Source organism: Protopterus annectens, chromosome 3.part1 (genome assembly GCF_019279795.1).
Source record: "Protopterus annectens isolate FY-2018-M chromosome 3.part1, PAN1.0, whole genome shotgun sequence".
Taxonomy (NCBI): Eukaryota; Metazoa; Chordata; order Ceratodontiformes; family Protopteridae; genus Protopterus; species Protopterus annectens.
Genome location: NC_056732.1, coordinates 1,132,055,037 through 1,132,078,177, shown reverse-complemented (window position 1 = coordinate 1,132,078,177; position 23,141 = coordinate 1,132,055,037). Strand labels below are relative to the sequence as shown.

At 36.1% G+C, this 23,141-nt stretch overlaps 1 protein-coding gene across 9 annotated transcripts in view; it reads right to left on the bottom strand.

Moving 5' to 3' along the window:
• EYA1 (EYA transcriptional coactivator and phosphatase 1) overlaps positions 1-23,141 on the bottom strand; it is a 398,871-nt gene that overhangs the window by 194,166 nt on the left and 181,564 nt on the right. For all 9 annotated transcript variants that reach the window (XM_044067272.1, XM_044067274.1, XM_044067271.1 and 6 more), the window contains one exon: positions 18,346-18,429. In XM_044067272.1, coding sequence (XP_043923207.1) covers positions 18,346-18,429 — 84 coding nt within the window. The remainder of the gene's footprint in view (positions 1-18,345; positions 18,430-23,141) is intronic.

Genomic DNA, 23,141 nt, shown 5'->3' with positions numbered 1-23,141 from the left:
AGAAGATTGTTAATACCAGCCCAGAACTTTTGAGGTTTTAGCTGATATTTTTGTTGTAGGAGGGTGTAGTGATTTTTTTTGTCTAGAATGACAGATTTTTTGGTCTGATGCCTTAGCTGCAGGTATCTTACTTGGTCCATAGGGGCTTTGGTAACATGCCACCTGGCCCAGACTCTGTTTCTTAGTTTAATTTTGGGTTTTGTTTCTTTAGATAGCCACGGTGCAACTGTGGCTTTTACACGGATGGTACGGGTAGGAGTATGGTAGTTAAGGATAGCCAGAAATCTGGTATTGAAGTACGCAACTGCTTCTTGTAATGAGAGTCATTTCAAGACATTCCAATTACATGCTTTGAGTTTATTTTGAAACGTGAGTACATGAGTCTCATATATGTAAAAGTAGAGTACATCTTCAACAGCACAACAGTAAATTAAGAAACTTTAAAACTCTGTTTGTTGTGGACAAGCTCCTCTGCTCCATTAACATGAGAGTCTGTGTTCCTTGTACCTCTGCTAACTATATATACACTCTAACTCCCAGGTCAAGAATAATTCAATGTAGAAAGCACTGCACAGTCACAGGCATAATATATAGCCCCCTAACATCACTGTAGAATGCATGCAAATCTGCAGAAAATAATTATATTTATCAAAATTTCAGTGGTAGCATGTTCACATAGAAGTTAATATTTGAAAATGTAGAATCTAGCTTGAGGAGCATAACTTGTGTTTGGCACTAAAGTTAAATTCAGCCTTATGATGCTGTACTGATATCATACCATAGCAGTAACTGGATCTTTTCAGCTGGATCTTGCCCAGGTTATAAATGTGTTTATATTGGTAATGAAGTGCTTTAACATGTTGCATCTTACATATAGACAAATTGAGCACCGAAGCAAAAATACAGATAAGCAATAATATGACAAAATCTGTGGTGAAATTACCATTACAAAATTATTTTTCTTAAAAGTTGTTTACAATCTCTGTGGCTACCACTAGTATACCCAACTAAATGTGGTAACTCAAAAACACCATGTTCAGCCTTTCATTTTACAGACTACGAAAGATGAAATTTCTGCATTTCGCTATATGTAAGATACAAATGGATAGAGTTTAATTACATCAAGTAACCTGTAAAAGTATATGCCAATCCCTGATTACTGTGTGCAAAAACATATCCAGAATACATAGACTGAATACCATACCAATAAAAGCACATTAAGGTCATGTATTCCAGATACATATCCATATTAAACCTCTTAGGTGCTGGGGAAGTGTTAGCTACTATTGACATTGTATAGCTATATTACATTAATACTAAATTCATTATAGCACTGTGTTCTGAGCTGTGCAAGCTAATACACTGACACTTAAAAGAGTATCTAATTCTTAGATATATGTAACACTGAACCATGTATTTAAACTTATTGGAAACACTCACCATCCAACCAAAACAATACTCATGGGTGACTTTAATTACCCCAGTATTAACTGGGAATTATATATGGCACCAGACATGCAGACACAGAGATTTCTGGATTTTGTAAACACAAACTACTTGGACCAGATTGTCAGTACACCAACCAGGGGTGCACCCATACTGGAACTGGTCCTCACTAATATGGGAGAGTGCTGCACACCCCTTACTGTAATATCTTCTCCTGTAAGGTCAGACCACAAAATGGTCTCCTTTGATGTAAAAATAAACCCTGGAATCCCAGTTAACCCTGGAATATTCATGACCTGCTCTAAGGCTAACTTCCAACTATTAAATGATAACCTGGCAAAATGTCAAGCTCCCATAAACCCTGAAAACACTGCTGCCTATGCAGAACTGTTCACACAAACCATATAGTAGCTGCATAGAGGCAACTGTACCAACCAGGAAGAAGTATAGACAAAACAAAGAAAAACAAAACAAAAAAAAAAAAACAAGCCACCCTGATGGAATCACAACATCGATAAGCTGCATAACAGACAAAAGAAAATCATGGCAAAAATTAGGAGGCGCAGCGCTCAGCAGGATAAAAAAACATTCTTATCAAACTAAACAAACAACTCAAAGGACAAATAAAGCCTACCATAGCCAAATTTGACATAAATTTGGCCTCTCAGGCCAAGGACAACTAAAAGGTATTCTTTAGCTATATCTGAAACTTCAGTGGCAATCCACAATTGTGCGCACAGCCCATTGCAAATGGAACACCTATACCAAGCCAGAAGACATAACAAACCTACTGGCCAACAAATTGAGTTCCAACTTTACTCCACTCTTCCCATCAGCTTTCCCTCAAGAAATACCATCAAATATAACTCACCATGCAGTCTTACCAGGTCCTTAAAGCTCTCTCTAAGGCCGAGAATACTGCATCTATGGGCCCAGACAATATCCTAGGATGCCTTCTAAATAGCATGAAACATGATCTATCAAGCCATTTGGAATTGCTATTTAACTGTAACCTCAAAGCAGGCTTTGTGTCTGATGAATGGAGAACAAAAACTTTCATCCCTCTGCACAAAGGTGACCATGGAAACTACAGACTCATAAGGCTTACTAATCTCACATGCAACGCCATGTAAAGAACTATCATGTAAATGATTGATGATGACATAGGAAACTTCCACATACTGGACCCAACCCAATTTGGTTCCATCAAGGGCAGTTCATGCATAGTTAACCTGGTGGACTTCTTTGAGAAGGTCACAAAAGCAATGGATGAGAGTAGAATGGTTCACATTGCTTACCCTGACCTGGCCAAGGCATCTGACACAATCCTCCACTTGGGCATTGATGACAAACTTAAGAGGATAGGTACAAACCCTTATGTAACCTGGTGGATAACCAGTTGGCTAAATGACAGGACCCAGGAAGTTAGAACTGGGGAGTCCACCTCTATAAAGAGGCCAGTCACAAGCAGAGTTCCTCAGGGATTGGTCCTGGGACAACTCCTTTTTGGCATTTACTTCTCTAAAGTCAAGGCCAATGTCAATGGCCTCTGGCTGACTAAATTTGCAGATGATTGTAAATTAGGAGCTGTAATTGAATCACCCACAGACACAAATGCTCTCCAGGAAGGGCTGACACAGACAAACAGAAGGTGCCAGAGCCATGGGCTTAGACTAAATGCCAAAAAATGCATAACAGTATCCTTCAGGAAGTGATCCACCCCAATAACTATCATATTGACAACACACCCCTAAGAGCTATCCTGTAGTCAGTGACTTGAGGGCACACATAGACAGCAATCTAGCCTTTGACAACCACATGTCTACAGTAGTGAAGAAATCATTCTATGCTGTGTAACTTATAAAGAAATGTATGGCATCTAGGTCCAAGGAAGTTATTGTTCCACTGTATTCGGTATTCATCAGGCCAGTCACTGAGCACAATGTCCCCTATGGTATATTCCTAACCAGGCATATCTAACAATTGGAATGTCTACCCAGGTTCCTCACTAAAGGAATACAGGGCATAAGTAACAAGTCATATGCAGACTGCCTCAAGGTAGGGGAGATCTATGCCTGACTTACTAAGCATTGTCAAACCCTATTCTGATAGAGCTCCGGCATCTCTGCAAAACAAACAGCACCAGAATTACCCATTCGAAAGTCTTAAACCTTGTCTGTGATACAAATAGGACCTGCTGGAGAGACAGGTATGTATCCCAAAAACTACCCCTTCTCTGGAATAGGCTCCCCATCCATGTGAAGCAGAGTTCCTCCCTAACACAATTCAAGTGTAACTTGGACAATTGGAGAGGAACAGGAAAGTCATCCCTGGTTTGACAGCTTTATTTCTAATGGACACAGGCAGCCTGCAAATGGTTCATCTCCCAGGCAACTTCTTGTAAACATTTCACCCTCCCAAGCCCCTGCTTACACTTATCGAGGGTACCAGAACATGTCAGAGATTTGGGATGCATGGTTAGGCTTCAAAAGGCCCTTGTGATTGTTAGCCTAGTAAACACCTATGAACCTACTAAAATTATGTGAAACATATATCTGAGAATGATATCATGCTGTGTTATCTAGAAATAAATCTGACTAATTAAATAGCCACCCAGAGAAATTAATTTGAAGTGACAAAACCTCTCTTCATCAGCCATGCTTTTTCAGAATAACAGCTGCTAAATGGATGGTTTCAGGAGCAGATTCAGATACAGCCATAAAAGGCCTTCACAAAAAAACTTATTATTTTCAATATTTTATGCAGACATTTTAAACCAAGTTATTAAATCCCTGGGGTTTCAGGTTTCTTTTTGATGTTAACTGAAACACCTGCTAAAAATTTTGAGTTTGTAATGGTCATAACCATATGTTCTACTGAGGCTGTGAAGCTATATCTTGCTTTTTTATTTTGGATTAATAATGGCTATAATCATATTTGTTTTTTCTGATTCAGAATATACGTAATGAGTTCAGTTTACTCTTTGTCTTTTTTGGTAGCTAACTACATTTGTCTGTGTCTTAACTATGACTTAAACTGTGTGTGTACTGATAGCTGATTTCAAATAACTTTATATTCAAAGTGTTTTATCATCCAAGGTTGAACATTGACATAATAAATAAATAAATAAGCAAGCACAAGTAAAAACACCACAAGACCTATATAAACTATATACAACTTAAAATGTATATTTGTAATAGCATGAAGAAAAAGAACCTTTACATAGTAACAAACTGAGTCACAAAAACTTTTTTGTATCTAAAGAAGGATTAATAGTAAACAGCTCTGTACTTAGAAGTACGCATTAGTTCTAGCAGCATTTTAATATTTCTACATTTTTCTCAAAAAAGATAAGAGATATTTTTGTTATTCAGTACCAGACATTCTATTTCCTGTGCTGATTACTTTAAAAACAGCATGTGTTTTGTCTATTTGTCATTGTTTCTACCTAACTACCTATCTCACTCTTTGACTCTTTGACTGACAGATGGACTGATGAGCATATGGAGAGACAGATGGGCAATTGATTGACTGAGTTACTGACTGGCTTACTTTATGACTGACTGGTAGTCGGTGATCATGCAGAAAGCACAAATAAGCAGAGGTTTAGCTCACATCCTAATGTGCCATGACATAAGCTGCAAACTGCTGTGTAACGTGATTTTGTCAGAGGCATGAATACATGAAAATAAAGACCATATTGCTGGGTAATAATGTTCCTCTAAGCCTTTCATTTATTAGGCTAGTCTGTCGCATGGGACCTCCTTAATGACCATGCCTAACTTCAGTTTAATGAGGTGACTAGATTTCAGTGATCCATCCTGATTACATTTATAATGACAATCTTATGCTAACTTTAGCTAAGCGACTAAGTGGCAGTACTGTGGCAATACTGATCAATTGCATCATACTAATTCCAAAAGCAGCTAAGGGTTTTTCATATATGACTCTGTATAGTAGTTTCTGAGGTACAACCTATGATAATTAAATGACAATGAGTGCTTTTGTCTGCTGATTTAATGGCATTCAGGTTACAGAGACAGCCCCTAAATGACTAGGTTCGCCTTATCTCTTGTGTTTCAGTGGTGTGACTAAGCAACCATTGTCTTGTCAGTCAAAGACCTGTTGTGTTAAGTAGCACATCCCTTTGACCCTAAACAACGTTGCCTAAGAAACACAAATAAATGCAATACATTCTTGAGTACTGTGTGCCAGTTTCACTGAGAAAGTACTAAGTATATTTAAAAATCTGTATAATGTTGGTACACTTCTATTGAAAAACTAGCAAAAGCTAGCACATTTACACATCTGAAATATAAAGCTGATGGTGCTAAGTATTTACTGCCCCTAGCAGATTTCTTAGGTGATTAAACATATACAAAATATTAGTTATTTTGCACTTAAGCAGTACGGCAAACTTGTATTAAAATTTAAACATCTTACTTTTGAATGTGATTATTTGTTTGCTACAGAAAATGCATAGCATGTTCTACCTTTTCACCACTGCTGCCTAGTTCATTTTTATATGCAACTATTTCAGTTATACCCTATATGGAGTGAGGTTGTAACAAGTGCTTCTGGGAAGTTCCCGTTTCCGTAGATGTATGACATGCAAGCTACAATGAGTGTCGGAGAACAAAGCTTAAAACTTAAAACTGAATAGTACATTCTTAACAATGGGACAAGTGTGTCCCTATTATAAGCACAAAACCAGATAAAGTGAGCCCACAAGTACAAGAAATAAATTTTAGTGTCAAATTAAATAACTTAATCAGATACTGCTCTTGTGCTGGGTATGAAAAAAGGCCCACCTCTTTCAGTGCTCTCCCCTGTTAACAAATAAAAATAAACTAAACTGCATTAAAACCACAAGATACCAAACTCACTGCTATACCATTAAAATGTTTTTGAAGGAGGTATACCTCTTTATCACTCGTCCTATACTCACACTAACTATATATATATATATATATATATATATATATATATATATATATATATATACACACATACAAATTTTAATGTCAGACTATGGGGCATACTCTATGGTTCCCTATGCTTGTACTCTTAGAATATATATTCACAATAAGAGTCATAATTGTGATGTTTACAATCCTTAGACTTATAATGGGGAGCAGCTACAAACTTAATAATATAAAATAAATAATACCCCTATTCATATTCAACATAACTACAAAGTCCATCTATGCCAGTTAAAAAATTCTGGACATATCCATCCTGGATGAAGAAAGAGTCATCAGTATGTACCACAAATGAAACCAAATAGATCATCAAAAGGCAGCTTTAGAAGAAACTCTCTGAAAATGCTGTTTATGTCACCAACATCTTAAATGACAATTAAAAAATATACCTTGCACCAGTTTAACCCATGAAATTAAGTTAAAATAATAAGCAGTAATTTCTGCTTGATTCAACATGTAATACAGGACACATCTTATCACCAGACTATCCATCCATCCATCCATCCATCCATCCATCCATCCATCCATCCATCCAAAACCCTGTTTCCAATTTTTGTGCATGGGGTTGGGGTGTCACTTCAACAATGACAACCATCTAAAGTCAATGTGGTAGGCTGCCTGGTGGCTAGCCCTACCACAGCGGGTCTTCCTTGCCATACGCACTCGCACCCATAGCCAAATTAGAGCATTTAATTCAGCTGTCTTTGGAATGTGAGACAAATCTGGAGCACTTGGAGAAAATGTATATGAACACAGTCATACATGCAAACACTGCACAGTGAGCCTTCCTCCATGAATGTAATTTAAGGTACTTAGTAATATAAGGATGGGGCAAGATAGCAGTATAAAGTACAGTTACTGCTTCAGTCAAATTGATCATAAATATCAGAATGAAAACAAACAATATCTGAAAAGTTCTCAGATAAAATTATTTTTTTTTTGTGAAAGTATAGGACAATTTATCATAAGCAGGCATGAAAGCTTTGACAACTAAATTAATGACAAATTTTGCTTAGCTACAGGCAAGGAGCACGGATATCAAATGGCAGTGAAAGTTAATTGGAAACATTCTATTTCACAATTTAATGAAAGTTGTCATGAAATGCATGAAACACTTTTAAGGATAAAAAGGGGTGGGAGGTTGGCATAATGGTTAAGGTGTTTACCTTATGAACACAAGCCTCAGGGTTTGATTCTCACATAGGGTAATTGGCTAGGCTTAAACATGTCCTAAAGGGCAGCTAGCCTAGTACTAATCTATGAATTTTGTAAAAGTAAAAAGGTTAGCTTAATTGCACTTACTTATAAGGTATATACAGCTGCTATAAATTGCGACATGGATAGATTGGCAGACAGACAGTAAGATAGCTAAAGACAAATACATGTAAATACAGATCCTACGCTGTTACATCAAAATTATAGAACATAGAGCTGCATAAGGTCAAGACCATATAACTGAAGCTCCATAATTTTGAAAAAAGTAAGAAGACTCTGTTTTTGTGTGGGGCAAGTCCCCTGCACCCCTATACCTCCTACAAATTATAGATATTCCAACTATGAGATGGCACTACAGTGGGGAAAAGGTAAATGCCCTGATCCCCACTGTAATCCAATCTCCATAAATCTGCTTTGAGTTTTCAGAAAATTGATCATATGGTCTCAACTATATGAAGTTCGACTTTCCAAAAAGTCAATCTTCTAAATGGGACATGTGTATACATATATATGTATATACATATATATATATATATATATATATATATATATATATATATATATATATATATATAAACATACATAGAGATTGAGATGGATCATAGACAGACAGACAGATGGGCATATAGATGGACAGCTTAGCAGACTGATAGACAGGGAGAGAGGGAGGTAGGCAGTTGAATAGAGAGATAGACAGGCAAACAGATGGATAGATAGATAGATAGCTAGATAGATAGATAGATAGATAGATAGATAGATAGATAGATAGATAGATAGATAGATGATAGATAGATAGAGAGATAGACACAGACACAGCAACACATAAAATTGTTTTTTTTTTTCTTCATTCTTGTTAAGACTTGCCATGAACATCTGGCTCAGTCAGACACAGACACCATGCAGGTGTAGTACATCATTCTCTATCATTCACCACTTCCATGTTTGCTGAACTGCATACTTTTAGACATGAGCACACAACAGCCTAAAACTCACTCAAACCAGTTAAATGCAGCAGAACGGTATGTAAGTTCAAAACAGTGAAATTAGGATAAGCAAAACCCAAAGTTACTAAATGACAAGCAAGTCTAAGTGATGTTCTGGAGAATAGTTTATGAATCTACGTGTGGTTGAGGGATATGGTTGGGAAAAAGGCTAGAGAGAGACAGAGAAGAAATATCTGAGCAGTGACTTATGTAACACATCTCAAGCCAATAGATACTGTTTCTGCTCATTGTGTCTCATCCCATCATATTTCTACTGCAGTGACAATGCTCATCTGTATTATGATACATTAGCACTTTAAAAAGAAAAATTCTTAAAAAAGGAATGGGTTACACACAAGTTTCAACTACATAGACAGGCTGTAATTCATTCTGGCAATGATAGATTTATTTTATATCGTGTAATTTTATTTTGCTAATCAGGATAGATCTCAGATCAAGACAGACCTTTCTATGCTTAGTGAGGGGTTTACAAAGGTGCGAAAATATACAAGTTATGGTCAAGCATGATACACAATGCAATAAGGAGTTTATAATGGAGTCAACAAATGGAAATCAGTATGGAATGAAATGTTCAAGCAGCAACCTTTTGTGTGTTCACTGCAGGTATTTGAAAGCACTATCTCAAAGCCAGGGGCTTGAGTGCCTTCTAACTCAGGTAGGCTGCCGCTCATGTTTAAACTCGAATATGAATGCAGGCAAGCAGCTGAGGGGAGGAAATACTGCTAGCACTCAAATTTGAATATGAGTTCAGGCAAGCAGTTGTGGGATGGGAGAGGGAAGGGGAATTTTAGGATTAGGAAGTGGTAAGGGATTTTAGTGTTATGGAATGGAAAAGGACTTTTAGGGTTTTATAATGGGAAGAGAGTTTTAGGGTTAGGGAGCGATCAGAGAATTTAGGTTTAGGGCAGAGGCGATTGACGATTATGGTATAGGGAGCAAGAAGAAGTCAGAGACTGATTGTTGAATTAGGTTCAGGTAAAGGGGTTAAAGCTTTAAGATAAGGGAGTAATCAGGGACATTAGGGTTAAGGATGGGAGGTGGAGTTTTAGTGCAATGGAATGAGGAATTGCGTTAGGAACTGGGTGGCTGTAGTAGGGTCAGGTATTAGGAAGGCTATGTAGAAACATGTTCTGTTGGTTTGGCTGACAGGGAGTTTGGTCAACATCTGTTCATCATCAAATCAACTGCATTTGGTTGACTATACAGACAGTTGAGAGGTGTGCAAGATCGACAGTTCCCAAGTAGGAGAATATTCTCTTTCCCTGGGGATTGTGCAGCCTTAAAGTTAATATATATAATTTGTAAGGGGTGTGGGGGGATGTTGTTTATGTTTTTTTGAAGTAATATTTGCATGCTCTGAAAAGTAACCTTGGTGCACGCATACCAGAAAGTCTACATTTGCATTTTCAAAGTAGACTGTGGTTCGATTCTCAGCTGGAACGCCTTTTGTGTGGAGTCTGCATGTCCTCCCCGTTGTCGAGTGAACTTGAAAAGACATGCAGCTAGGTGTGTGCATCTGTGGGTGTGCCTTCCTTGAAGGTTGGACACCGGGCTGCCAACTCGAGACCGTAAAAATTTACTGCCAATCATTAGCGGACCGGAGTTCCGCTGTGGCGACCCCTAGTTGGGAAAAAAACAAAAGAAGTGGTTTTCCTTCAGGATATTGACATTCATCTTCATCAACCAACTGAAGAAAATCATAGAAACTGCAGACTGGGATAGTGAGACTTTGTGCACTTGCTTTTTCAAGCATGTTTCCACAAGCAGGTGCATCACGAGCTGCTGTACGAGTGCCTGCATTAGAGACAATTTGTATAGACACACGCAAGCATGTATGTGTATGTGTGCATGTTTCTGTATATGCAGTGGATATAAAAAGTGTACACACCCCTGGTAAAATGCCAGGTTTTTGTGATACAAAAAATTAGATCACAATAAATCATTTCAAAACTTTTCCCACCTTTAATGTGACCTATAACCTGTACAAGTCAATTGAAAAACAAACAAATCTGTTAAGGGAAAAATACAAAAAATAAAAAAATATACAATATGCTGGTTCCATAAGTGTGCATACCCTTAAACTAATACTTTGTTGTAGATGCACACCCTTAAATGAATACTTTGTTGAACGACCTTTTGATTTAATTACAGCATTCAGTCTTCTTTTGTACAAACCTGCCATCAATTAAAGAAACTCTGATTAACCCCAAATAAAGTTCAGCTATCCTAGTAGGATTTTTCTGACATTTACTCAGTTGCCTGCTACAGCAAAAGCCATGGTTCACAGAGAGTTTACAAAGCATCAAAAAGATCTCATTGTTGAAAGGTATCAATCAGGAGAAGGCCACAAAAAAAATTTCACAGCATTGGATATGCCATGGAACACAGTGAAGACAGTCATCAAAAAGTGGAGAAAATATGGGACAACAGTGATGTTGCAAAGAACTGGACATCCCTCCAAAATTGATGAAAAGATAAGACGAATCAGGGAGGCTGCCAAGAGACATACAGCAATACTGAAGGAGCTGCAGGAATTTCTGACAAGTACGGGTTGTGTACTACATGTAACAATAATTTCCAGTATTCTCCATATGTCTGGACTATGGGGTAGGATTGCAAGATGGAAGCCTTTTCTTACACAAAAAAACATCCAGGCCTAGCTAAAATCTGCAAAAAATATATCAGGTATCCCAAAAGCATGTGGGAAAATGTGTTATGGTCTGATGAGACCAAAGTTCAACTTTTTGGCCACATTTCCAGAAGATACGTTGGTGCAAAACCAACACTTCACATCACCAAAAGAACACCATCCCCACGGTGAAGCATGGTGGTGGCAGTATCATGCTTTGGGGTTGCTTTTCTTTAGCTGGAACTGGGGCTTTAGTTAAGGTGGAGGGAATTATTAACAGTTCCAAATACCAGTCACTTTTAGCCCAAAACCTTCAGGCATCTGCTAGAAAGCTGAAGATGAAGAGGAATTTCACTTTTCAGCATGATAATGACCCCATGCATACATCCAAATCAACAAAAGAATTGCTTCACCAGAATTAAATTAAAGTTTTGGAATGGCCCAGCCAGAGCCCATACCTAAATCCAATAGAAAATCTGTGTGTTGACCTGAAGAGGGCTGTGCACAAGAGATGCCCTCACAATCTGACAGATATGGAGTGCTTTTGCAAGGAAGAGTGGGCAAATATTGCCAATTCAAGATGTGCCATGCTGATAGACACCTACCCAAGAAAACTGAATGCTTTAATTAAATCGAAAGGTGCTTCAACAAGTTTAAGGGTGTGCACACTTATGCAACTAGCGTATTGTATGTTTTTTATTTTTTTATATTTTTTCCGCAACAGATTTGTTTGTTTTTCAATTGAATTGTGCAGGTTATAGGTCACATTAAAGGTGGGAAAACTTTTGAAATGATTTATTGTGGTCTCATTTTTTTATATCACAAAAACCTGGCATTTTAACAGGGGTGTGTAAACTTTTTATATCCACTGTACAAAACAAGAGTGTGAATGGACATAATATTGACGGATGTTTTTGGCATAGGTAAAGTCTATCATGCAGAATGTCAACTGCTGTATTATTGACTGTTTTTTGTTGACTGGTTTGTGTACTGTCTTGCTCTGTACTTAATTGTCAATACAGTATTTATAAAATGGCAAGAAAAGCAAAAAAAAAAAACATAACCACTCACATTGGCATAATTGCGATTTACCACATTTAGAAGTCAACCCTAGCACCTCTAGGCCACAGGAGTGGCTAACATTTTAACATATCGTAGTATCACCTTCAACCCTAAAGTTTTCATTATCCATAATTCATCAATACCTGTAAAGGAAGAATGCAGTGAAAATGATGACAATCACTGTCTGCCATCAGTAACCCTTTCCCAGCAACAGCAGACTTGAAACTTCTTGTGTATTATGCCGCTGCTGCCATCTCTCCCCACACCCAAACACTCCGGAAAAGTATCAGCTTTCTTCTTACAAAGTGCTTCAATGCATTATATAACGCATACTCATGGGTGCAGTAATGCTTTTACTGATCGTGTGCCCTTGCTCTGAATTCTGCTATAAAATACCACCTATTATTGTTTCACCAGAAAACAAATGGACATTGTTACATCCAGTTCTAAAACATAGGTGGCATCAGGAAATCCTTTTCAGTGCATATAGATTCCTAGTTCCCTTCAGTCAAAGAAAAAGATTCTTCTTCTTCTTTTATATCCCACAATGCTCATGCATCTGTTCAATCATTTTCAAATGTTTGCATTTATGTGCCTATTAATCCTTTCTTCTCTAGCAGCTAATCATCCTTGTGAGGTTCATCTGGTGCTGTCTCCTGTACAACAGTAACAGTGCACTATAGAATTTTTAGTTAATTACAGTAAAAAAATACATAGCCTAGCTGCCTTAGCAGATCGTTCACATATAAAGCATGTATTCTGCAATACTGATCGCACTTTTTGTCCATTTTCTTTGTTATTTGACAATGTATTGACAATATTTATTTTATTTTATTTCAGCTGACTTAGGATTCAGTCTCTTGTGCCCAGATTGTTATTCCTAGTTTTTAATCAATCAGTCAATCAATCAGTCAGTCAACATGCCAATCGATCATTATGTCAAGCAATGCTTCAGTCTATCAGCTACTCAATACATCAGTCAATCAATATGTCTTTCTCAGGTAATGTTCACATCTGAAAGATGGGAAATATCAACACACTGGTAAAAAAAGAAGAAACCTGTTTCTTACAATTTCTTTTGTAGCCAGAAGCCCATACACTTAAAAAAGCAGCGTTCTTCTCTTTGTCACCCCATTCTCCATCCTTTATTTTCCATTATAAATACAAATGCAAACATTTTCACCTTCTGTGATTATAAACTGTTTATAAAAGCTTGCAGGTCCCACAGCAGAACAAATGTGATGGCTAAATCCTGTGCTTTTTTATTTACTAAACAGAATTCCATTGTTTTCTTAGGCTCCCATTGCCCATTCTAAAAGTCATTTCATCCTCAGTGAGCTTGCTGAGTTGAACTATTTGACCATGTGTGCATGCAATAGGAGACATTCTCTGATTTTAGATAAGATAAGCAGTCTATTAATGCATCTGTAATTTATTTGAGATTGCTGCTTTGTATATAGGAGAATAAGGGGGCCAAGAGTAGACTATGAGAAAACAGAAAATGAGAAATCAAACTGCATCATTCATGCAGCATCAACCAGATACTCAGCTGAATACTGTCTTTAGTATTTCAGCAATGGATGCACATTACAGAGCAACAAAAATGCAATATATAAGTGAAACAAATAATAACAACAATGCAGTTAAAATATGGTAATGTAGAATGTGAATAAACTATATTTTATTAATATAAAACAGTAATAAATCAATTACTGTCTCTTCAGGGATTCTTGTTTGAAAACAAGACAATGTTCCTAGGCAGGATAACAGAATTTGCTTAAAAGAGTAATGGCATCTGATGCCCAAGGAAGCTTAATAATGTATCTTCTATGCATATGTACAAACTGCTACGTATTAACTGCTATAATAAATACTCAATACAATTGTACTTACTGCTATAATAAATACTCTATGCATATACACTAACTTCTATAATAAATACTCTATGCATATATACTGACTGCTATAATAAATACTCTATACATATGTACTAACAGCTATAATAAATAATCTATACATATGTACAAATTGCTATATTAAATAATCTATGCATATGCACTAACTGGTATAATAAATACTCTATGCATATATACTGCTATAATAGATCCTTTATGCATATCCATTAACAGCTATAATAAATACTCTATACATATGTACTAACAGCTATAAAAATAATCTATGTATATGTCCAAACTCCTATAATAAATACTGTATGCATGTGCACTAACTGGTATAATAAATATTCTATGCAGATATATACTGCTTTAATAGCATAGTCTTCAGCGGCAGTAAGGCTCTGAAGCACTTTCTGCGCAAACTTGTCTTTTAGTCAGCTCAGATTGAGCCACTTGACAGTTTGGGTGCATGGAAGCTGCCCTGAAGCTTTGAAAGCTCTCTGGCTTTCATATCCTTGGCAGAATATAATCCATTGAGCTAAGGCTATTGCAGCAGTGATCACTATGAAGAACATCCTACACTGATACTGTCCTGTTTACAGGACACAATGCTTCTCATTTCCCATTTTGATAAATATACCTTTAGATAAAGAACTATATGACAGTTATTACTGAAAGTTTTGAGATAGTTACAGGCAGCAGACACATTCTATCCATGGCACTAAATATTAGTCTGAGTTTATAGATTCTGTAGTAGACATCACTGCATTTTATGCATTGCATAAAATCAAAGTGAGCTAAGCAAATAAAGAAGTGGCAGCAACTTATAAATAATCAGGGTTAACTGTTCTCTGATGTCTCATAACTGAATGCAAATATTGAAAAACACATTGCAAAAGCAAAATTAGATCCAAACTGTCCACTGCAAAGAGAAATACATATAGGTTCCTGAGTGGTTTACTAATAAGCTTGGATACCGTACAACTGCCATTGTTTTAAAGTACAATTGTTACTACTGATGCTTTATAATATCAGTACCTTAGCCAATATAATCTTGCAACAGGTGTCAAATAATAAAAATTATTTTCTACAGCAGCAGACTCTGAAAACTCGAGCTAATAATGTATGTGTGTGTGTGTGTGTGTGTGTGTGTGTGTGTGTGTGTGTGTGTGTGTGTGTGTGTGTGTGTGTGTTTGTGTGTGTGTGTGTATGCTTGTGTGCGCGTGTGTGTGCGAAGAAAGTTTTACTATTCTAGATGTTAGAGCATTATGTTAAAGGATAGAAAATCAACATTAAGTTAATGGTTTGGGATAAAAAGCCTGCAGTATTTTTAACTCATTAACAGCAATGTAGTAGTGTAGTGTAGAATGTTGCACCTCTTACAGCCTACACACCGGCTTGCTTTTCAGAGCATTTTTTGACAAATCAACTTAAAAAGCATAAGATAATCAAGGCTTTTCAACTGCAGGACATCCTAGATTAACAACCTTAGTGTCATTTTATTAATGACTATTTGACCTTTCTAATCTTGCTTAGTCAAATAAGTCAGACCCAGGAAAGGTATGGACTCCATAAGAAGCTATGGGTGTTTACTAAAAAAGGTACATAGACTTGAATGAGTTAAAGAAGTGGATAGTGTGACAGAGGCTATTGGTTGGCTATGGGTACAGTGCTGCTGATTAATTATTTTGACATAGATTAAGGAGGCAATTGTGCCTGACAGGAAGAACGTTACAGGGAAATAATGTACAACCCTGAAAGGTCCATTATTCCTTTTAATGCCCACCCTATGTTTAAAAATGTCCTACCTAATAAATCATTTTGCATTTCTTTTATTATTAGCAAAAGTAACACAATGCAGAAAAGCCTACCACATATGCCTAGTACAAACATTTTTACAACACGTTTTGCCTAACTGCAACTTTGTAACTGGTTTGCAATCAAGATAAACAGACAGATAGAGCTTTCTTGCGTTTTAAAGCTTTGCATTTAGGCTAAGACCACATAAAACCAAAATTAATGTTTTAAATACCCAGCACTTTTAAATTTGCTTATGACTCTTATGAAACAGCCACAGGTTTTCCCAATAAATCCAACCATAGCATTTGAGAAGCATTAACCAGTTATACTAATAAACACAGCACTTCTTAGCAAAATGAATCACAAATAATTGAATAAATTTCAGTACTGATTAAGCAGAGAATTTACAAAAAATGTAATGATGCAGAAAGTCTGTTGTAGAGTTACATGAGATAAAAAGAGCAGGAAAACATTGAGGTAATACAAACAGTTGTCTATATCTATACGTAGGAAGGATAGTGTTGAGTTATCAGGACCAGCCATCTTTAGGAAATGGTTAGGTATTCAGTGGTAGAACAGACAGTCCATACTACAGTGTATGTTTCTTGTAATGGGGTAAGTTAATGGAGGAAAGAAATAAGAATGAAGATGCAAGTGAGTAGTAAGTGGTAAGTCTCGTCATTTAAAATCAAATTTTAGGTAACTGTTGTTTACTGAAAGAGCAATGTACTTGGAATGACTTACTGGTAAATAAATATAATAGGGTAGGTATGAATACATACAGAGGTCCAGAGGGGCATTAGTATTAAAGGACGTGGTGACAAAGAGTGTTCTAACAGCTGCTTAAAATCAAACTTAAATGTGTGAAACAATCTTTTGTTTTCATGACAAAAAAAGTGTTTGGATGCATCTTTATGCATTTGAACACTTTTTAGTGTGCATTTGAGCACTTTTTAGTGTGAAAATAAAAGCTCATGTTGCAACATTTAAAAATAAATTTAGTTTTAAAGTTTTCTTCTGAACTAATGTACAGACCCATGTTTACAGCATTGACATAAATGGGCCGGCAAGGGGCAATTATGTCACTTTGTGTTATAGTGCTAATTATGCTGGATTAGTGTGGTATGTAATTGTGAATTAAGTTACGTCATTGTCAAACTGTTAAATCAATAGTTTGGCAATGACATAACATTACTTACCTACACTAATCTAGCATAATCAGAGCTGGAACCCAAAGTGACATAACAACCTCTTTCCTACCCATTATTAATACCATAAACACAGCTGTGTATGTTTAGTCCTTTGTGCTCAAAAGAAATTTGTAAAATCTTTTATTTGTAAACTAGAGTAAAATGACCTTTAGTGTTTGCATAAAAAGTGTATGCATGCATAAAGATGCATGTAAGCACTTTTTATGCAAAAACGAAAGGCTGTTCACCAAAATTGAATGTGATCTTTAAGAAGGCAGTTTATACAGATATGTTCAACTGCAATGATTCATGAATCGTCCCAACACAGATGTTGTACAAATATCACCACAGTAAAGATTTAATTCAACATTTCCTTATGAATGTGACTCACTTTTATTTCTAATTTCAACAGATGGTAGTCATGGAGTATAACAACAGCAAACAGGAATCCCGAAGACTTTACATAGATAATACTGAAAACATAACTAGGTAATGTTAGGTAAATTCGGTCTTGATTTTCATTTTTTTAAACACCATTATGGAATTATCAGTTAAGAGATAAGCAAATATACATATACATAAAAGCAAACAAACCATATAAACATATTCACAAACATGCTACAAACTTTATACATCACCTGTATTCATTTGTATAAATATCATCAATTCAATATTACATAAATTGCTCAATTACTGCCTTCCCTTAAACTTAACTCTTCTTCTTCAAAGCATTCTGCTTCTATCGTACCCACAATTTCTGTTTTTTTCTTTGTCATTTGCACATACCCTCTTCTAAAGATTCCACTTCCAGTTCTTTTATCAATTTTGCAATACTAAGTACTTCAGATACAACTGGTTTAGACTTTGATTTCCATTTTCATGTAATTGCTTTTTCAGCAGCCACCAGAATTAAACTTAACAAGGCCTTACTATTTCTAAGCAATTCAAATCCTGTGTACCAGCTCAGAAAATAATGTCCTACATTACTGTCAGACCTGTTTAGCATGAGTGGTGAACTATACACAAAACTATATTTTGGATTCAGTTAAATATCATTTGTAGGTTATCTAATAATTATGATGCAACACATAACTTTTAACATATTATATGTTTTAAACTTACCCTTCCATATCTGTTTGCATAAGATCCTGTGAGCAATGAATGGAAAATGATGATAGTTTCATCCAAGTCCCATATGAAAACTCTCTATTAAGGGAAAACTGAAATTAAAATGTTTTTCCTCATACTAAAAATTAATACTTAAGCCTTTAATAAATAAGATAACTAGAAGTAAACCTCATAAAATAAAATTAACGGTCATAGTCAGTTTCTTTAAAAAATAATTTAGCAGAGGTATAGCTCTGAATATTAATGTTAATACATTCTCCGTTGTAAAAGTATTCATTGCATAAGAAAATTACTACATCATTGAATCATAAAAAGGAAGTCATTAATACAACACTGAAGCCTTTAATCTCCCACAGCTTACATAGTTATGGCACATATCTGAATTTGTTAGAGTAACAGAATAGACTGCTGGGCAGTGGGCAAAAAGCAGCATGAAGGCTTTTTCACTGACCTGCGCTATAGCAGGACACGGATAATCTCTTGCAGTGATGAGTGCATTGTACAAAGGGACGGAAAATACTGTGAAGTAAAACTCGACACCAAATTCCCTTTTCTGGTCTCAGACAATATCAACATATTAAAACAGCTTTAAACCCTTCTGTCAAGAAGAAGAAAGCCAGAGATGCTGTAAAGAGAATGCTGTTCTAGAAGGTTGCACACATTAGCAATAAAACTCCTCCACTGATGTCAGCAACTGTTATTCCCTTAGTATGTCTTTATGATAGGAAGCACTGCCATATTTTACTAAAATGTATTATACCTGCAGATTTTGTAAACTATCTATAAGAGTAAAATACTTCACATAAAGATAGATCTGGATTGAGATACTGTCATAAAATGATGTAAAGAAATGTGTCTGCCTTTCACACCCTGGGATCCATTATGATTTCCTAACTGCTACACGTGTCATCTTAGTATACCTGCTTGGCTTGTTGTTTCTCATATTTTGGGTGTTATGTTCTTGGCTGCACTATATCCCTTTTTAATTTGTATGACTACCTATTTTAGGCCATACAATAGTCTCCTTTATGTGCAATAATTCAAATCTGAAGCTTTTCTGCTTTAATAAACATATTTATGTCAGGTGACCAAGGCCTCCTTGTAATTCTGGAGTAGTTTGGTTTTCAGTTATCAGCCAGGGTCGAACTGGCCCCCAGGCAAAATTTGAAATCATTCTATTCCACTTTCAAAAAAATATTACTAGGAGGGGTCAGGACTATAATTTGCCTTTTGTGTGTGGGGGTGGTGGGTGTATTTTTTTTCAGGCAGTATCATGTCGTTATGTAGCTTATATGCCTCATTTTAAAGACAACTCCCATTACCTCAATGCCTAATTATATAAAAAGCTACATGACAAAATTGTCTGTTAAAATTTTCTTCAAAATTTAAAATGATTTTTTTTTCACTTTTATCCAATTAGGTTTAAAATTTCATTAAATGAAAATGTTTAGCAGAGCATATTTGTCTGATATCCTCATATAGAGAACCTGCACCTGACATTAAATAGAACCATACAGGGTGTAGGACTAAATGCTTTTAACAATGCCAATATACTAAGCTTCCTGTCATCCTATCATACACTGCTTGTGAAAACTTCTTTCTTTGGGAGTTGAGTACCAGCCTCTTTTAGGAATCAACTCAAAGCAGGATTCTTCAGCTTCTACTCTGTCACTCATGCTTAGGAAGTCGGAGGCACAATGGAGAACCCTGCCACCAGTACATTAGACCAACTCCTATTACAGAGTATTTTCCTCCCATCACAAAGTTCCAACAAGTATCCAGCTTTGGAGATCACTAATAGTTTGCCAACAAAAATGCTGACCCTTGTAATAGCCCTGCAGTCCTCTTGTAGTACACTAGATCAATGGTAAACTTTTCTTGTGTTGAGCCTCTGAGTGTATGGAAATGCTCTCTAAGTTTGTTCTACTTAACATTAGAGAAACCAGTGGGAGTTAGAGGAAATAACTGGACATGTCTAAAGTGAGGCCCAAGAAAGAGCTGTCAGTTACTGAAAATCCTCCAATCACTCAATCCCTCCATGATTAATATGGAGACTTCCCAGCATTCTTTCCTTGAACCTTACTTTTGTTGTTTATAAATAAGCTCCTTACAGTGCGTTGCATAACAGTATCAGGCTACACAAAATCTGCATCATATTCTAGCTTCAGATGTTATTCCATCTCCTGTTATGTTCAGGAAAAGGTCTTACCCAAACTGCATGGCTTAAAACAATTTGCCTTAAACAACCTAAACATTAACCATTAAAGGCAGCAGGTCTACTGTTTGATACTGGCCGGTTGAAGCACCAATCATTCACCTTGTTACTTTAATCAATATAGTAGTCATCTGCTTACAGATGCCTAAGTATCACCTTTGTTTCCATGCTTTGACTGATGTATCTGCTTACTGGCTTAGAGGTGTTTAGCATATCAGGCATTCACCCAGCATTAATGGTAGTACTCTCTGTGCTTTTTCCATTATTATTTTGATTACTAGTAACTTTATTAACTATTGATCTTTATGTAATAGTGACCTTCCACACCTGCGCATTGTAGTTAGCAGCCTTTCTTGCATGCTGATGGAATCCCCACCCTGTAGTACAATTGGATTCCATACTTTAAGCTACTCTAAGTTAAACAATGATATTACAGTACTATACTGTCATACTAAGGCAGAACCTCATTTGATGTTTCACATTCCAGTCACATAGAGGGTCTTTCAACTCATGTTAAATTATTTGACATCTGGGATCTTCTCCGAGCTGAACTTTTCAAGTATTTTTCTAGATTGTTTGGTTAAAATACATTCACCTTTCAAGCAGCTCTCATTTCCTGGGAACTAACTTGGCATCTTCAGTATACTTGGGTTGCTTTACTTACTGCTTTATAGTATTAGTTTTGTCCTCTGGGTCATTAGTTGTTTTTACTTAATGCACATACCATTTTCTAGGCACATGGTAACTCATTTTAGTCATACTCAGGACTATGGCATGGAAATTCATGCAACAAATACAGACATGGGTGAGAAAGAAGTAGGTTCTCTTGCTGGGATCTAGATGTAAAATACATATAAATTCAACTTGCTGGTAACCAGCTTGTATGAAAGTTTATACTAACTATAGTTATTAAATGACAAACATTTCATAAGCAGCAGAAGTATTTGGTAAAGCTCCCTATTTCCTGTTCTCCAGCAAGTTAAACCAACTGTTACTCCTCCCAAGTGTGTCACCATAATTATGCCCAGCACTGACTTACTGACTACCAAAGGCATCTGGTTACTCTTTGTATTCTGTTATTTAATACAGGAAAACAAGACAGTGCTATAGATTTCTTTTATGTACTTACTAAATAATAAACTCACAAAGCACACACTCCATTCGTTGGGTTGACCCAAGATCACAGATTGTTTAATTGTCTTGCTCAAACTCATACTATTTGCATGTGAAGAATAAAAGAATCAAACCCAGTAGCACATGATGAATCCATGTAGTACATCATAGCTGTACATATATGCGTATGTGCATGTATGTATGCATGTATTTCCTATGTCTTGACAAGGAACATTGTTAAGTTAACCTTATGAATGATAACAGACTTGTATAGTGTGCTTTTCCTAGCACACAGTTCCTTAATATCTGTATTCTTTGAAAAATCCTGATTATAGATAAGTACATACAAAAGTTATTTTTATCCACTGTAATCTATCAACCTATGCACTGATTGTAAGGAGGGGCAGGGGACTGAGTGTGCCCTAACTCCAATGGCATTTTAGGATAAATGTTAATTTTTCTGTGCATTTTTATCAAGGTACAGATGAACTGTATTAATGCCCTTATTTGTGTTTAAAGACATTCATTTTATCGTCAAAGATATTAAGGAGAGGGAGAAAGCAAAGAAGAAATTAAGGAGGAAATAGAAAAAAAGAAAAGAAAGAATCTTACTATTAATCGATGGCATTGTTTTCTGCTGATTGAAAAAAATCAAGAAATATGACAAGGCTCGGAGTATTAAAAAAGAAAGGTCTCCACTGGAAATACAGTTATTGTCATTTTACTGTACTCTGAAGTTTAGTTTTAAAGACCCTGTCTCTGCAAGCATATAATTCTCCTTGGTCATTTTCCCTTATGGTTTCATGGTTATTTAAAATGTGACTAGGCTTAAATAAAGCATATTTTATGTGAACAGAGTTTAGTGTTTTGCAAATCTTTCATCTACATATAAAGTATTATAATTAATTAAAACAGTTCTCAGTACTGTGGACTAGACACACCCTGGAATTTAATGAGAACATAATACAGCTGAAAATCAAGTTGATGAAACACAGCAGCATTCTTAAAAAGTTTAAATATAATTTGCCTCCTGGTTCATGGGGGCCCTCAACTACAGCAAGTAGTAAGTTATCTTATTTTAATATTTTGTTACATCTTTGTTTAACCAACAAAATATAGTACAATAATCTTGTGATGTTAATAAACCATGAGGGTTCTATAAGCTCTTTAGGATGAAGAATCCTAAGGATTTGCACCAATTCTTCTAATTTTATTTATTTATTTATTTACATTTGTTGACCGGGAGTGTCCAACTGGACGTAGGTCCATTTTCAGCGGAGGCCCGGGGAGAAAAGCTCCACAGTTAAAATAAACAGACAGTAGTTACATTGGATTACATAGTGATTAACAATTTAACATAGCAATTACTTACAACATATTTACAGATGAAGAACATAGTACATCAGTAGACAACTAGAATCTTTATCTGCAAAGTACATAACATACATTAACGAATGTTACA